This window comes from Lepidochelys kempii, chromosome 8 (genome assembly GCF_965140285.1).
Source record: "Lepidochelys kempii isolate rLepKem1 chromosome 8, rLepKem1.hap1, whole genome shotgun sequence".
Taxonomy (NCBI): Eukaryota; Metazoa; Chordata; order Testudines; family Cheloniidae; genus Lepidochelys; species Lepidochelys kempii.
In genome coordinates, this window is record NC_136387.1 from 70,390,449 (window position 1) to 70,409,285 (window position 18,837).

Sequence of the window (18,837 nt, forward strand, 5' to 3'; positions counted from 1 at the left end):
TTTATCCTGGGCTTAAAAAGATTTTTCTCATCTGAATTGTTCTTGATATTCTCCATCTCTGATGTTACTCTGAAACCATTTATTTTGCTAGTTCAGTTTTGGAATTAGTTTGAAAAAGACACATTGTAATCCTGTGTCTGAGAGCAGCAGAGGGCGCTGAAACCAGCTACATAGCCTACAGGGGGATTTTTCCTAACTGCGCTGTGGGTTTCCCCATCTAGGGATTTCCTACACTCTGCTTGAACCAGAATGGTTATAAAGAGCTGAGTAACTGTTACAACTGTCATTTTCAGAGCTGCAGACTCACGCGGTGTTTCTTCAGAGAGAACAGAGATCCAGGATTTGGAGCTTGCTTTCTTTTCTTTATATAGCAATTGCAAAAAGTTAGACAAATGGGAAGAATAATTCCATCAGTGACAGTGCTTTTACTGGTGTTTGTGACTTGTGAGTTTTTGTTTGGTTACTTCATTAATTAATTGTTGTAATTAATTTGAATTTTCCTTTATTTTAGAATCATTTCTCTTTACGGAAAATTATTTTATATTTCAGTAAATAAAAATTTGTTAATCTCAATTAAGATGTTTTGTTTAAATAGCAAGAAAATTGTATTCAGCACTGACTATTCTGTAGTAATGCAATCATTTTATAATTTAGTTTGCTACAAAATTTATTGCACAATAGAATCACAGAATCAGAGTTCTCTAGCACATCACTGTAGGTTTGATTTTATTATCCCTGAAGCATCCTTGATAGATATCAGTCAAGTATAGTATCAGTCCAGTATATCTGCAGTGAAGGTGATTCTATAACCTCCCTTGGTAACTTATTTACCTATTAGTCTACTGCAAAGTTTTAGAGACAGATCCCAGCTGGTGTAAAGTCATGTAGCTCCATTGACTTCAATGGATTTACATTGTTCATCAGTTGATTAGTTAATGTGTATAGAGTATTTTGGAGATGGAAAGCACTATTTAAGTACTAAGTATTATTAGTTTAACTTTCCGTATGCAACTATTAATTTAAAAATAGTAAAACATCAGGCAGGCTTTAATAATCTCATATACCATAGTAGATTGCTAGTGCAAAGGAGAACATGAGCAATGAATGCTGCTGAGTTTGCATTTTTCTCCCTTTTCAGCTAAAGCTTTTGAAATTGAGGTTACACCTGAATACAACGTTGCTGCTCAGATTGGAGATAAACTTGAGCTGACCTGTAGTACAATTGGCTGTGAATCCCCAAGTTTCTCTTGGAGAACCCAGATGGACAATCCCCTCGGTGGGTCAGTGTACAATAACGGGAGCAGCTCCACCTTGACTATGGATCCTGTTGGCTTTGGGAATGACCATGAGTATCTCTGCAGTGCATTTTGTGACAATGTGAAAAAAGAAAAAAGCATCAAGGTTGACGTTTACTGTAAGTGATTTGTTCCCTTTACATGTGACATTGGTGCAATGCTCATTCATAATAAATGTGACTAATCATTCCTACAGTGGAGGGTCAATTATATCCCTTGCACAACAGTTCTGGTATGGTTTAAACATATATTTTCTGGTAGGGGTCATAGATTGGTGCAGGGATTTCTTATTAGGCATCTTGAACTAGGCTCCCTAGAGTGAATTTAATCTTCCTGGTTTTATGTGCTCTTGGTGTTTTCCTCAAAGCATATGAAAGCCAGAAGATAATCCACTTGAAGTGTTCAAAAAGCTGAAAAAAATATCCTCTGGGTGGAAATGTTTGGGGAAAATTTGAGTATAAAGGGCCTGATCCAAAGCCCACTGAAGTCAAAGGAAGTCTTTCTGTTGATATCAGTGGGTATTGGATCTGGCCCTTAGGACCAAATCCTGCCCGCCCTACTGATGCAAATTTCTCCATTGACTCCAACAGGCCTTCTCTTGTGAAGTGAGCAGGAGTTGACTCGTATTAGAGGGATTTTGTAAACTCACTCTGCCTGCCACTATATTAGCTGCAGATACAAGGCATGCTTCTACACCACTAAAACCAATAGCAGTTTTGCCATTGAGTTTGTTGGGAACAAATCAGTCCCATACACCTTAATATTTTGGCTTGGTATGGGAAGGTCTTTACATTTAATGGTAGCTGCTGTTATTTGGGAGCCACATTCAATAGCTACTGGGGATAATAATTAAAATTAATAGAAGCTGGGCCTTCTAAATGAAGATACAGCACACGCTATGCCTTTTTATTCCAATTATTTCCAAGAACAGTATTATTGCTGTCTGTCACTAATTTAGAATATATGTTAGCTGTTATTTTCTAATTCTATCAGTGAAAAAAGATCAGTATTTTTCTATCTTTTCATAAAATGCCATGATGTTTTTAACATGGACATGTATTAAAAGGAAAGATTAATCCAATCTATACCCCAGATACTAAGACCTCCAACTCTGAGTGTGTGTGGGGAAAGAGTCTGGAGGGTCAAAACCCCAAAATATGGACCCATATTTCATGACTGTACTGGACTAAATCAAAAGCCAGGTTGTGAACACGTGAACTTGAGGGTGTTTGAATTCTGGCTCTAGTTTCAGTGGTTGTCTCTTTGGCCTGTCTCTAGTAAAAAGTAACTAGTATTGTTCTTTTAGCTTTTCCCAGTGCACCAGTCATTGAGATCAGCACACCCCTGAATGTTGGGGAAAAAGCCAGTGCCACCTGTATGGTTCCCAAAGTGTATCCTTCTGAGCGTTTGAAGTTGCAGCTAGAGAAAGATGGATCTGTTCTTTACATGAAAGAGTTTTATGAGGAAGTAAGCACCAAAACCACAGAGACAAAAAGTCTGACATTGACTTTTATCCCCACCTTTGAAGACATTGGGAAAGAGATTACTTGTGTGGCTGAATTAGAGATTGATGAAATGGAATTTGAACCCAAGAAAAGACAGACTTCACAGAGATTGAGTGTAAACTGTAAGTATATTTATATTAGGGGTTTCAAACCAAATTAGGATTCATGGGCCAGGGCTACAAAGTTAGGAATATAAACAAAAGTACTCCTGATCCACACTGGGTCTCACACTGATGTCAGTGACTTTTGTACTGTACAAAGATCAAGGATAGGACATGGCCCTTAGGTCATATCATCTCTGGGCACAGTCTTGTAATCCCTTCATGTGAAGAATAACCATTGACTTCAACGAGCATTCTCCACATGGAGCACCCGGGGTTGTTAAAGTTAACTGTTGCATTCAGTAACAGTGAAAAATAGCTATGCATGTCAACCTTCAGCACCACCATTGTGGCTCATTCCTCTCTCCTTTTCTTTGGTAGCTGGTGCAGAATTCAGTCAGAGGGCAAACACACACAGTCTGAATCAGAGAGAGCAATAACTGCCTAAGCAGAGGTGCTTTTTTGAAAAATTTCCCTTGAATGCCCATGTAATTCCCATTTTAGTCAATGGGATCCACATGCATATATTAGGGAGCAGAATTTTGCTCTAAGCAGTTCCTCTTGGAAAACCTCTAGTGTTGATTCCTCACTGAGCTCTCTGGGAAAATTGTTCTATTGTCCCATTGACATCACAGCTTTTGAAATGTTTCCCAATATCTGAAGTGTTTCCCTGAGATCATTTAGCCTCAGACAAGGATCGCATGTGTCATTAACTTAGCTCATTGAGCTTTTCTCTTCTGTTTTCTTCTAGTTGGTCCACAAAATGCTAACATCACTGTGTCTCCAAGCAACATAACCACGCAGGGGGAAACGCTAATGCTCACTTGCAGGACTACAAGTAATCCACCAGCAAGGATTGTTTGGGGAAAAGAGCTAGAGGATTCAAGTGTGCAGCACATTATAGACAATGACACCCTAATCATTCCACATGCCCAGATGAGTGATTCTGCGCTGTTCATCTGTGAAGCCATGAATGACGCAACGAATAAAACAGAGAGAGCAACAGTGGTCATTTCTGTACAAGGTATGAGCCTGCAAGAGTTTGACTTGTCTGGTTCTATGAAGCATAGAATTTCAACTGATCTACAGGTGACTCCTGAATGAACAAAAGAGTGGGGACCCTGAAATAATGGAACTGGGAAATTTCAGGGTCCTCACTACTGTATATTCAGGAGTCAACTATAGATATGCTACTGCTATTCAGGAGTCATGTTTGTCATTGTAAGGTCTGATGTTTCTCTCATTAGAATGCCTGATGTTTCATTGCTTCTCTCTTTTTACTCTCAAGCTAAGATAAACATATACATAGCTCCCCCAGTCAATGGCCCAGTGTGGGTATGATTTCTCCCAGGTCCTCTGGGTGACTTACCCAACCCACATTTAAGTGTCCCCTCCGAAACAGGCATTTAACAGCCTCTCTAGCTCCATGTGAATATGGTAATCACCCTAAACGTGTAAGGGACAATAACCTCCTTTAAGACTGGAATGCCATTATACAACTAGCTGTGTGCAGCACATTGCCCAGGAGCCCCGTGTTGCTCCCAAAATCTTCTGGCTAATTATGTTTCCAGGTGGTTTATGTATGCAGCCAGGCTGCAAACATATGTGACTTTGTCCTATGAAACCTGCTGAGCCATCTGACATTTAAATAAATTGTGTGTCAAACGTTATCTTTGAAAGCTATGAATTTCTGAGCTCAGAATAGTCTTTTAGAGACTATTTCCTCCAGCAAAGTTTAAAATATGATGAATTATAGATGTCATCTGTTATCTGCTTCATTGACTACCTCTTTGAAATCTCACCTGAAAATCAATCTTTTCACCTATCCCTATGCCTTTTAATTAAATTCTCCTTTTCCTTATTGTAATTGTATTATACAATTCTGTTATGACAGGCCCAGTCCTGTAGGTCCTGCCTTTGGCAAAACTCAAATACAGATTCAGTCCCTGAAAAAGAACTGCAGGATCATTCCCTATAATATTTATTTGTTTACTTAAAATATAAGATGGTTGCCAAGAGACCTGGGTGCATTGCCTCAATCAAAACAATCAGACATTGACAAGTCAGAGTCCCTTGCTTCACCATTATTTATTAATTCTTTTTCAACCCCATACAGCACTATTAGGAAATTTCATAATGTGATTCACATGTCTGACTGGAGGTGAACACAATAATGTTATCCCTATAATGAATCCAGTTTAACTACATCTGGACAGCAACATCACACAAAAAAAATATACAATAGAATTCATGGTTAAAATTCCCAAGGGGTGTCATTCTAGCCTCTAAGGCCCCAATCCTGTAATAAGCATCCTCTGGACAGATCCCTGCACACCCAAAGAACTCATTGCAGGATCAGGGCCCAGTTTGGTACTTGCAATTGACTGCAGGCAGAAATGTGACAATGTAGGGGGTCTGCCACCCACATTCTTAAAACCCAGTATTACTTTGGTAACTATTTCTCCTTTAATAGAAAGGCCTTCCCTCTTTTCATGCAGGGGCACCAAGAATTACAGAGTTCTCCATACAACCCTCCACAACTGTTCAAGAAGGAGATAATGTTACCATCCTGTGTTCTGTTGAAAGCAACCCTTCTGCCAGGATTGTCTTAAGGAGAAAATCTGACAGTGAAGACACTGTGCTTTATAGTGAGGATGGAGTTGTCCACATCTCAAGTGTGACGTTCCTAAATGCAGGAAACTACGAATGTGAAGCAGAGAATGCACTGGGGGAAAGCAAAATGGCAGCAGAACTTAGCGTCGAATGTAAGTGTAAATTATGCATTTCCTATGACCCAATAAAATAGTTCTGTGAACTGCTCATCATTTACTTCGTTGCTGGATATAATCCTCAAAATAAAACCAAGTCTAAGAAGTGAACTGAGCCTGTTAGGAACAGCCCATAGTAAGGGGAGACCTGGAGCAGGCCATTATCTCTTTAAGACAGAATGCCCCCTGGAACTCCACAGTTGCCCTGGGAGGTATACCATAATTTGGATGCAGTGTACTCCTCCCTCCCTGTGTGGCTGGCCAGAATGAAGAGCAGAACAGAACCATGCTTCTGCCTACCTCTGGTCTACCCCACGCACTTTTTGGTGAGTTGCTCCCTGGGGAGAAGTAACACAGTCACATCCTCCGCAGTCCCCTGAGCACAGGGGCTGTGAATGAGTGGCCCATATAGGGGCTGTACAAAAGGAGAGGGGAATCGTCCCAATGTGCAGTGTGTAAGGCCTGTCCCCATTTAGCCCTCAGAGTGATGGCAGTCTCAGGTCAAGTACTGAGTGGGGATTGAGACAGTACTGCCCTCCCACCCATATAAACATACCCTCTTGGTCAGGACTGAGGCACATTGGCTAAGGAGGGCTTGCACTGAAGCTCCAAAGCTATCTGTGCTGTATTTGATTTGAGGATAAATAGGGGATTTCAGTGTCCAGGCTGACAATCTAGCACCTAATAAAGAACCCTCTCATTGCTCCTGTTATTAATAATTTTAGATGGACCAAGAAATACGACAATCTCTGTCACCCCCTCCACCACAGTGAAGGAAGGGGAAGCTGTGATAATGACATGTATTAGCTACGGTAATCCAACTCCAAAGATCTCCTGGACAAAGCATTTGATCAGTGGAGAGTTGCAGTTTCTTTCTGAAGATGCAACTTTGACTATAAATAACATAAAGGCTGAACACTTGGGGCTTTATGAATGTGAAGGAGTTAACCAGTTTGGAAGAGAGAAAAAAACTGTGAACTTAATTGTTCAAGGTGTGTACAACATGATACGTTGTAAGCCTTGCTTCGAAACTTTAGGGTTAATCTTGCTCAGACTGAAATCTGTGAGAATTTTGCCTTTCACTTCTGTGAGGTCAAGAATGGCCCTTAATCATTACAGATAAAATTTACCTCATGCAAAGCTCTCTGAATCACTAGAGCCCCATTGGGTACAACTACACAGCCACTGGCAGCCTGCAGAAAGCCTCCACGCTGGGGCGACAGACTCAGGCTCACAGGGCTTGAGATACAGCACTAAAAATAGCTGTGGTGGCAGCATGTTTAAACTGTGGCTTGGCCTGAAGCTTGAGCTCTGACCCCTAGGGAGAGAGGTGGGCTTCAGAGCCCAAGCTCCAGCCCAAGCCACAGTATCCGCACAGCGATTTTTAAGAGGTAGCACATCCCCACGAGCCTGAGGCTGTCAGCCCAGGCTGAAAGGCTCACTGCCATGGGCTGTGTAGACATACAATAGTGCCTCTGCCTCGGGGGTCGGGAGGTGGTTGTGTTAAGCAGCCACACAGGGGAGCTTCTATATTCCCTGCACACAGCAGCTAGAGTTCTGGCCTGGCTTCAGGTGCCCGCATGTAAAAGGTGTCGAGGGGATGCTGGTTCTAAATGACCAGTCTGGAGGGAGTGCCTGTGGATTGGGGTTGTGAATCCTATTCTCCCATGCCCTGCTGCATTTCATACTGAAAACTTGGCTGCTTGGGCTTTTGTGCAGGGAGAGATTATTATTCTTTTGGTTGTCTCTTGGGATGAGGGAGCCCATTTGAGGAAAACTTCTGACCCTGACCTTCATCAGAGATGCAAAGCAAACTAAACCTGAACTTGTTTAAGGGTAAAAAAATTTTTAACTATATAACTCTACTTACCTTATCTTGGTGCTAGACAGGTAGGTAGATACACATACACTTTAATAAGAAAAGGAGTACTTGTGGCACCTTAGAGACTAACCAATTTATTTGAGCATAAGCTCCGATGAAGTGAGCTGTAGCTCATGAAAGCTTATGCTCAAATAAACTGGTTAGTCTCCAAGGTGCCACAAGTCCTCCTTTTCTTTTTGCGAATACAGACTAACACGGCTGTTACTCTGAAACACACTTTAATGAACTTAGTAAACCTGAAAGGTGCCAAATTGACAGTGCTGCTATATAAGTGCGTAGTATTGTTGCTTATTATTAATTGATAACATAAATTATTGTATTAATAGCAATTTACAAAAAAAATCACAAGTGGCCTTTCAGTAATATTTTGGTTTCTCTGCCTCTGCTCTGCTACTTGTGTTTACTGTACAGTAACACTGTATTGCCCAGGGATCACTTCTGTAAACTAATCTGCCTTCCCCTCATTCTTTACTTTTTTGCAGTTCCACCAAAAGACACAATGCTTTCAGTTTTCCCTTCAGACACTGTAAAAGAAGGAGACAGTGTTACCTTCTCTTGCACATCTGAAGGTATTCCGGCTGTTCAGATCATCTTGAGGAAGAAAACAGGAGGTGCGGACACAGTGCTTGTGTCCGAAAGTGGCAGATATACCATAGATGGGGCTCAGCTAGAGGATGCAGGAATGTATGAATGTGAATCCAGCAACAAGTTGGGACAGCAATTTAAAAACAGAATGCTTGATGTCAAAGGTCAGTTAACATAATGTTCTCTATGTTAATGAAATGTGTGTGTGTGGGGTGGAGGGGGTTCTGCTAAAGGCATAAAACATGGTCTAAAATATCAGCCAATTTCTTCAGACTCTAGATTTTGGGGTCATTTTTTGTCATTCCCTAGGATTTTAATGTCGTGTGTGTCATGTAGTGAGTTACCTAGGGTCTTGTCATACATAATTAGTAGGAACACATCAACAGTGAGGGCTGTTCTCCAGAAAGATTCAGACATCAGAAAACAATTGTTTTCCAAAATCTTTTAACAGTCCCTTACACTGGGGTCCCTCAAAACAAGGTTTGAAACAGTGGAATGCTAATGACTTTCTCACATGTCTGAAGGCTGGGCAGACATGCTCTTTTTTAGCCTCTGATCTTTTGTCTTTGCCTTTTCTGTGCCTATTCTGTAGAATGAGGACTTCAGAAGCCATGCTTGTCTATTTTTCTTCTTTCATGAATATACATAATCACTTTAAATTAAAAAAAAAGAAAGAAAAAAAGTTCGGTATAGTGAAGTGTGCTACGTCCATCAATTAATAAAATATCTTTCCTGCCAGCAGCCTTGTGTGAAGACTAGAGAGTACCTTTAGCTAGTGATCAAGTAGATTTTAAGAAAAAATTTTGGTGAATCATTCAACTGAATTAAGGCCCTGAGAACCTGCTGTAGTTTGTGAGTCTCTACATGTGCATTTAAATCTTACCCTACATTTTCTTTCCTTTTAGTTCCTCCCCAGAATACTACAGAGTTAATATCTCCATCAGACAATGTTGATGAAGGGGAAAATATCACTATTATGAGTACAACCTATAGTAATTTACCTCCACAGACTGTCCCACAAAAGATCCATCCAAGCAACACGACCATCCTCTCATCACAGAATGAAACCTCTACGCTCTGTAGAGTCATCAAAACTGATACAGACACATACCTGGTTGCTTGCAATGAGACTGGAAATAACACTGATGTGATTGAGATAGCTGTTGTAGGTAGGCATGTGTGTTGCTTTGAACTTACTTGTATTGTTACCTTCCAACGATTGAAAGGTTGCTGTTAGCACAGCTAGTGTACTGTTCACCCACGCATAGATATACCCTGGTTAGTGGTGAAAAACATACCAGAACAGTTCACTAGTGAATATCAGTAATGTAATAGCCTCCTATACAGCACTGATACTCTTGGCAATGCTACCCCAAAGTGGCACAGTGGCTCAAGGGAGGTGGGGAGAAGGCAGGGATAGCCCCACTTCCTCTATGCACCAGTCTGCAGAGCAAGATTGGCACATAGGGAGAAGAAGCCTGCAGCCCACAAAAGGAGGTAGAGGGTGCCTTGTTGTGTGCTAGGGAGCTGCTGGAGGCACTCTATCTGCTTGAGGGAGAATGCCTCTTGGTCCTCCCTGGAGCAGTCAGCTTACAACACCCTTTATTATATACTATGCCAAACAGGCCTGAACTTACGTAAGACACTAAGCAATGATTAAGTTGATTAGAGAGGGTGTTTACTGAAGATGAGAATGTAAGACAGATTGCTTGAAGAAGTGGGTTTTAAGAAGGGATTTGAAGGAGGATGGAGAGTGCGATGCAGATGAGAACCAGGGGAGCGTTCCAGTTGAAGGCAGTAGGGTCTGTCCCGTTGCAATAGCTGGGGGCACTGCTCCACTCAGAAAAATGAGAAACTAAAACCATAATAAAGTCAATTCACACAGTCTTAGCTGTTAACATGAGACGATAGCTCTTTCAGAGCAGGATCCATGTGGAACAGCTGCTCCAGTGCCCCAGACTATATCATGCACATGTTCACATTCATTTTGGAGCTCCAGGGGAGAACATCATGGAGCACAGTACTAAGGGGCACTTGCTAAGATACCCTGAATTAGTGAGCGTAAGTGGAGCTCAGGAAAGCTAGAGTTCCCCTGTGCAAATCTTTGTCCGATAGACACCACTGGGCATAGGGAACTGCATTATAAAAAGTGTGAATCCATTGTGGGAGGAGTCAGGAGATGATGGCAACAGAAAGATGAACAGATTGGAAAGAGGGTAGGAAGGGGAAAGAGGGAGAAATGGGATCAGAGATGTAGATGTACCAAGATTACAGAGAGCCTTGTAAATGTGGACAAAACCTTGAATTTGATGCAGTAAGAGATAGGAATCCAGTGAAAGAATTCAATGGGGTCAGATAAGATGCTCAAAGCTGGAGGAGAGGAAGATGACATAACAGTAGCATTGCCTTTACAGTGATGTGCATACATCTACTTGTAACAGTTTTTAATCAACTTCTTCTGTCTCCTCTTTTTTTCCTCTCTCTCTCTCATTTTGCAGAAATAGTGAAAGAAACAGATTTAATGATTCCTGTGATTGTTGTGCTCTCTTGTTTATCAACAATGGCAATCCCTGCACTTACAATATTGGTTTACATGTCAAGGAAAGCAAAGATAAATGGATCCTACAGTCCTGTAAACACACCGAAACCAAATGTTTAAGCGAGTGACTAACTTTCTTCATTCCATGACATAATATGACATGCAAGTGACTTTTTGTAACACTGTCATGTGAAAAACATGAAAAAATGGTCTGTATTGTGATAAATACAACACCCTTTACATTAGAGGGGAAAATAAGACACTACCTTAGAAACAGATGAATCGCTTCCCTATTGAAGCATGCTCAACAAGAAGAGTTCTTTGAAGTGCGAAGTTTGTAGATAGTATCCCATTTCCTGTACATATGTATTATAAACATATTCAAGTGAACACCAGTTTGGAAATTTCAATGTGCTATTGCAGCTGTATATAGAAATGTTGTTTCCTGAGATATAAATCAACACTATTTTAACTGATTAGACTATTTTGGCATTATTTAATAGTGAGTGTTTTAAATATAGTGTGTGTAAATGTTTGTTGGTGGTACTTTCCTACTGCATGTAATGTGTTCCAGGTCCTCCTCTTAGTTATACCAACATAACTCCATTGGCTCCACTAAAACTGCATAGTATAAATAAGAAGAGAATTCAGCTTTTTGTTTCTAATTAATTGTCACAAATGTAAATCCTTTAGAGTCAATTAAAAACTTTTAAACATTTGTTTAATAAATGTGCCAAAACTTTTGATACGCATGTAACAGTTATAAATGTAATTCAGCAAGTATCTATTTGGGCTAAAGGTACAATCAACTGTAGCATGTGTGATATACATGTAGCAATGGTATGGTATTTATTTGGGGTCTTGTCACTTTAAAGTATATAGCAAGATTTCCATTGACTTCACTGTGGGCAGGCCCATAATTTAGAAGTTAACTCTAAATAGACATGCTTTATAAACTTTCACACTAAAGTAAATCCACCTTGGGGTATTGCTGTTAATCATAAATGGTAATAAGGCTCCAATACACATATTCAACTCTTATTGAATAGACACAGAATTTATTAGACCCATCATAAAAAAAAAATTGACCTAACATATTTAGATGAAATTTCTAAATCTTTCACTGTCTCCTGTTCTCAGTGCAGTATTTTTGTTCATAGAAATGTTTATTGAGTTGAAATTCCCAACCAATGCCTGGGTAATAGTGAGATGCAACATGTATGTTTGCTATATTCCCACTTATTAATCCTTATTTTTTTGAACAGCAAAGTGGTCAAAATGCTGAAACTAGGTGGTGTATTTATTCATTTTGTTTTCTATCTTGTATGGTGTGTGTGGCAATAATGAGATCCAGGACACAGACTGGCCTGTATGAGGGAAAACTCAGGGAGTTAATGTGTACATTCTACAAATGGCACCAACACAAAAGCAGCAGCTGCCATGGACTTAGTAAGTGTTACGGGTTAGTTGTCACAAAGCAGTCCTGGGTACTAGAAATTTCTGTCAGGAGAATAAAAGAAGAGATGCCAGTCTGTTAATCTATGTAAAAGGCACCTAACATGCTGCTTCTGCCAATCCTGAAGAGAAAATGATCTTCCCTAGTTAAGGAAGCATGTGATAAAGCAGGACTCAGGGCCTGGAGCACAACTCCAAAGGAGTAAAAAGTCTGCCAGGGTCATCTCTTCTTAACAATACTTTGGGCCTGGCTGGGCCTCTCAGAGTTGAAATTGCTCCCTAGAACTTCACACAGGTTCTCTCCCTTCTGCTTGGAAAGGGGGACCACAGTCTCTGTGGCATCATTGTGATGCTGGCAGGCCAGGTGCCAAGGCTTTAGGTCTCAGCCAAGCCCTGAAAAATTAATTGCTGGGAACCTGTCTCTCTGTTAGTATGGTTAAGAGGGTATTGAACTTATAACAATGTGTTTAGACCTTCCTTATGAAATGCTTGTAAGTTGCTGCATGCCTTAACATCACAGATAATTTCTTTATCATGTTATACCATAACATTTTTTTTGCTTTGTAACTATACAAACTGTGAACCCAGGCAGGAGGGATCATCTACTGCCCCTCAAGAAGGCCTATCAAAAATAAGTGCATGACAGTGGAACATCACAATACAAAGACAGTGTTAATTATCCCCTTGCACCCATAAAGAGGCTACGTGCAAAAGGGCTTGTCCCATAAGCTTGAATTCTGGAAGAAGGAAATAAAAACAGCTGACAAGAAATTTTTTCCATCTCTTTTGCTGTTTGACTCTTACAGGGCCAGAGCTACGAAACAGAATCTGAGATCCGCAGGATCAACCTGGGTTAGCCCTAAAAGACATTTAGAGCTGACAGATCACTACAACATTATCACTTTGTAAAACCATAGACTAACTCATTTGTACGTATGTAATTCTTTTCTTAGTTAATAAATCCTTAGATAGTTTACTATAGATTTGGCTACACTATTGTCTTTGGCCTGAGTTCTAAGATACCAATTGACCTGCGGTAAGTGATTGGTCTCCTGGGACAGGGAGTAACCTGAATGTTTTGTGATCTTTGGTGTAGAGCAGTGGTTCTCAAAGCCAATCCACCGCTTGTTCAGGAAAAGCCCCTGGCACGCCGGACCGGTTTGTTTATCTGCCGTGTCCGCAGGTTTGGCCAATCGCGGCTCCCAGTGGCCACAGTTCGCTGTTCCAGGCCAATGGAGGCTGCGGGAAGGGCAGCCAGCATGTCTCTTGGCCCGCGCCGCTTCCTGCGGCCCCCGTTGGCCTGGAGCAGTGAACCGCAGACAGTGGGAGCTGCGATCAGCCAAACCTGAGGACGCGGCAGGTAAACAAACCAGTCCAGCGTGCAATGGGCTTTCCCTGAACAAGCGGCGGACTGGCTTTGAGAACCACTGGTGTAGAGCATTACGTCTAGCTTGCCTGGGTGGTGAGATGGACTGGAAGGCCCAAAGGGATGGTCTGTGACACCACAATAAGACTGTTAGTGCTTTAGTAGTTCACATTTGTTACTGGGCTGCTGAAATCTAATTATAGCATATACAACCAGTTTGGGGCTTCTGCCCTGCTTCTTGACAGCCTGCCCTGAGGTTAGCACTCATGGTTGTGAGCCACTCCAGACAGCATGACAATCATCATCCTTCCTTCCATTCTAGTAGAGGGAGTGGAGACTGGCTACAAATCTTACCAATTCAGTCAATGTCCAGTATTAAAGAGAATAAGCACATGTGCTATTCCCATTTTATCTAAGCTATCAGGAACATACTCTCTTATATTGTTGTTAAATCACATTTATTGAAAACCACTTCCTACTAACACTTCATGTTAATTACAGAAATAAGTATCTTAAAAATCACCTCCAGTTCTCAGCAAGTTTCTTTCATATCTCAACTCATCACAGAAGGGTTCAATTATTAACATTTCTTTTGTTTCCATTAATGTTATCTGTAAGTGTAAATATACGTACACATATGTCACTGTTAATATAATTCAACAGTTTAGAATTTTTCAAAACAATGCATATAGATAATCGCATTTGTAATTTCTCACTAATACCCAGGAGAAAGTAACATTGGGAGTGCCTCTGTTAAAACACTACAGAGTACATTGTTTAAATATACATTATCAACACAATAAATTCTTCAAACTGCATTTTATCTCATAAAATGCAGTTCATACAAATAAAAAATAAAATGTGTTGTGAAGTTTGGAATTGTATCTATTACATTTATTGAAAACCCGCAATTATAATACAGGGGGGAAAATCACAGCTATGAGCTGAATTTGAATGTAGTACTACATTAATTGAGACAATCCCAAAGAATAAGAATGGAATAATCCAATGACCTAGTGCATTGTAAGAAAGTATATCATTTTGCATGAATTCATTTAAAAAAAAAAAAAAAGAGAGAGAAAAGATCTGTAGTTATATGGGTCAATTAAGCAAACTACGTGCTCGAGCCTATACTGTATTTTCCAGTTTAAATAATTGCTTAAGTACCTGCTTACCTTTATTCATTCTCTTATATCACATTGTATTTACTGTTACTTAAGGCTGTGCTTAGCTGACGGTGCTTTGCCCTCAGGGTGGCATGAAAGATCATTAACATTTACCATCTCAAATTTCATTTCTCTGTCACCTTGACAGAATGCTAGTGGAAACTACTCCAGAGGTGGCATGGCTTATACCTGTTTATGCATAAGCTTGTATTAAATGGATTAATCATTCTGGCACACAAAGAATATGATGTAGTTCATAACTACATACCTAGAAGGGATACTCACCGTTAAAAATAAACTTGATATGGAACACAGATTACAAGCATTTCTTTATTTTTAACACCCATATGTTCTGTCATGCTTGTTTTAAAAACTGACTAACCAGTGCAGATACCAGTGTTAGAGTCATGGCCCCACTGAATTCTATAGTAAAACTAAAGTCTAAAATAACTAAAATAGTAAAGCCTGCTGCAGTTTCCACGATATGCATCTGAGGAAGTGAGCTGTAGCTCACGAAAGCTTATGCTCTAATAAATCGGTTAGTCTCTAAGGTGCCACAAGTCCTCCTTTTCTTTTTGCGAATACAGACTAACACGGCTGCTACTCTGAAACCAGTAAAACTAATGTTGCCTTCAACATGTCAAGTACTGTACCTCAGGTCTATAAATCAAAATACTATTGAATACATGTTTGGCAGCAGGAAATACAGCAAACTGCTGCAGCTGTTGCTTTATATTCACACTTCCATGCTATTTGGACTTGAATATTTTTTTAAAACCATTATTTTGACCTTTTCATTAATGATATAATATTTCCATGTAGCGACATAAGAAGTAGCCCTACCTTTGTGTTTGCTTTCTCAACAATGCACTCAAATTCACATTGATCACCTACATTAGACAATAAGGAAAAAGTTAACTTTTCAAAAACATTTGATGAATCAGTTGCCATCCACGTTCACTGTTATTTACCTTATCACCGAACTTGCTTATTGTCATCAGGCCATGAAATGAAGGACTGTGCAAACTCATTTTTCTCACTTTTGCCTCCAGTCTGGCTGTAGTTTTGTAATTTAAAAACACAAATTTTAATGTGTGTTAAATTACTAGACAAGAAATTTAACACATATTAGCACCTAATACAATCTCCTTTTTCTCTGTTTCACCATTGTGTATTCTGTCATTTGTTTGCTGATATTTTTACCTTTCACCATACTTAATAAGTTGAAGTATATTATCAAAATATATAAAAATTACATCAACGTGGTAAACAATTACCTTTGTGAAACCATTCTTTGTCTTCCATATCTTCCAGAAACATGTAATCAATATCACTTGAATTGCTGTTTTTAACTTCTACTGCTACTTATTTGTTTTCTTCTGCTGCCATACATTCCTTTTCCTCTGTGTCTGTGATCTCCAAGTTTATCACACTGCTGTCATCAGGGTTCTCTGCCATAATCACCACCTATTTTTCTAATAATGGCTGAGGGGATTGTTTTTTCAATATCACCCATATCTGTTTGGATGTTTTCCTTTGACAATCTCTTTTCAGTACCTAATGCTGGTGGCTTTTTAAGTGGGAGATACTGTACATATATCTGAAAGTCTTCCCTTATAAGGTTTCCACTTTAAATTTATTACTACAGAAGTGGTAACTTTGTATGGTCTTCAATAAATATTACAGCATCCCTCCCTTTCTTGTTCTCCTTCTTGCATTCAGTAATATAATGCATTCCCCAACCTTGCATGTTATTTTCCCAAATTTAGAAATTTCTTCTAGAATAGTATATTTCTTGGTTTTGTTATGCTTTAGAAATATTACTAACAACCAATGCGATGTCAGTATCCATTGCAGTTTTTAGATTAATACTGTACTCTTTGTAGTATTTTTCACTGAATTCCTTGAAAGCATGTGGCTTTGTAAATAAATGGAGAAGGTATTGTATTCATGAAATGGAGAATCACAAACTAATATTTACATACACTTACAGTGTAATTCTCTGAAACTTGGTCTGGAAACCTTGTTTCATAACCATACAATAGTTTGAAAGGGTGACATTTGGTTGTCATGTATGGTTTAGAACTCAAAGAAAAAAAACAAAGAAATTCATTCCAATTACTCTTGGTGTCAACCAATTACCGCAATGCTTTGTAAAAGGTAGTGATTGATTAGTTTGTGCAAAGAAAGAAAGAGTTAATATAACATCTTGACTGAGACAAACTATACATAGAATCAACAAGGTGTAAGTTGGAGGACATTGCAATGTATTGTTATGATTATTTTTCATTTCATAAGAACATAAGAATGGCCATACTGGGTCAGACCAAAGGTCCATCCAGCTCAGTATCCTGTCTACCAACAGTGGTCAATGTGAGGTGCCCCAGAGGGAGTGAACCTAACACGTAATGATCATGTGATCTCTCTCCTGCCATCCATCTCCACCCTCTGACATTTCACATGTGATACACATGTGATAAAAAGACTTTGAAGATTTATTACCAATACAGAGGTTTCAGAGTAACAGCCGTGTTAGTCTGTATTCGCAAAAAGAAAAGGAGTACTTGTGGCACCTTAGAGACTAACCAATTTATTTGAGCATCACGAAAGCTTATGCTCAAATAAAGTGGTTAGTCTCTAAGGTGCCACAAGAACTCCTTTTCTTTTTACCAATACACAGTTTACAGCATGGTCCTGTCTACTTACCTTTACTATTGGAAAAAAATTACCTGTGGGTGGATTTGTTGGTGTTTGGGTTGAATAGGTAGAAGCTATGTTCTATCCCCATTTTTTTCACAAAAGGCAAGGTTAAACTGAAAAGTATTTATGCCTTAAACTTTCCTTTGGAAATGTGCACATTTATTTTCCTTTCCCTATTGATATTATATGCTAGTACTGTGGTTTCCTATCCCATCTTTTAGTATTACTATGTGGAAAAAATAAATATGTTTGTAAATCAAATTGCTATTAATTTTTTTTTAAATTGTGTGAGGATCCATAGAAAAAGTTGTCAGCAATAATTTTCCATAAAGAAAATAGTCATGAGAACAATGAAGCCAATGTTCACTGTTGAATATCTATGACCTGATTGTATAGTTGAAGAAATTGTGAAAAGAATCTCAAAAATAAGTCATTACCTCATTATTGAATTCAGAGCCATGAACTGTCATTATCTGCTCCAGCCATCCAAATCGATTTATAATCTTAAAGATTTTCTTTACCATCTCATGTACTGTGTTATTTCTAAGTGGAAATGCTTCCACCCATTTTGTAAGATGATCTGTAGCTGTCAATATGTACTGGTTTCTTTTGTTACTGGTAATGGCCCCATTAAATCCATTCCCACCAATTCCCAGGGCCTCTGGACCTGTATGCAGGGATAGAGGTTACACTTTGGATCTCTCCTAATGTTTTCTGAGATTTTCACAGTGGTTTAAACAACCACACAATCAGAATCCACTTCACTTAGAAAGTAAAGAAATATAGGGACAGGAAAAGTCCCTCAAGAGTAAACCTGCATAAACATGATGTGCCAGAGCAAAGAGCAATAGAGGTTATTGTTGCACTATGTCATGCCATCCATATACATTGCACTTGTTGCCAGTTGGAAGCCTTATTGTGTAGCAATAACAAACACAAATAATAAATAGTTTTCTTGGACACTCTTTCAAAGCTTCCTTTCTGTTTTTTAAGGAAGTGACTAAGACTTTGTATCATGTATATGTAACCTGCACTGAGAACATTCCTAATGCATTAACAATGGAAGGGATTAAAAAAAATTGGAAAGATAGATCGTAGAAATATGAGAGTCCAAAATTCACTTTAAAGTTTTTCAAGGTGGTATCCAAATTTAATTCCATTCCTACTTTCTGGCAATGCAGACATCTCTGAGCCTGGTGTGGAGAGAATATGATGTTAGTAATATTCATGTATTAAAATATTATTACAATGGATTGAAGCTCACATTTTCACACCAAATGGCTAAATATCTTTCTTTGCAATATAAATTTCAAATTTGTATTTAAATTTAAATTAGAGGATTTTACTTCATTACTTTACATATCCAGTCCTTGATATCTTTTGCCATTCCTGGCCAACAGTAGTTTGATGTCAGTGCAATACTTGTTTTGACTATTCCTCGATGTCCACAAATTGGACTGTCATGATACCATTCA

The 18,837-nt window shown here is 39.2% G+C and overlaps 1 protein-coding gene across 2 annotated transcripts; it reads left to right on the forward strand.

Annotated features, from left to right (window-relative positions):
- The first annotated feature begins 298 nt into the window (after nucleotides 1–298).
- VCAM1 (vascular cell adhesion molecule 1) lies at nucleotides 299–11,345 on the forward strand. Of its 2 annotated transcripts, XM_073358221.2 has the most exons (9): nucleotides 299–444; nucleotides 1,139–1,414; nucleotides 2,602–2,922; nucleotides 3,653–3,925; nucleotides 5,400–5,666; nucleotides 6,395–6,661; nucleotides 8,034–8,300; nucleotides 9,042–9,305; nucleotides 10,635–11,345. In XM_073358221.2, exons 1-9 carry the CDS (start codon nucleotides 393–395, stop codon nucleotides 10,793–10,795), a joined length of 2,148 nt encoding a protein of 715 aa, XP_073214322.2. In that variant the 5' UTR covers nucleotides 299–392; the 3' UTR covers nucleotides 10,796–11,345. The 2 variants fall into 2 exon arrangements, with proteins under 2 accessions (XP_073214322.2, XP_073214323.2); XM_073358222.2 differs by lacking the exon at nucleotides 6,395–6,661.
- The last annotated feature ends 7,492 nt before the right edge of the window (nucleotides 11,346–18,837 follow it).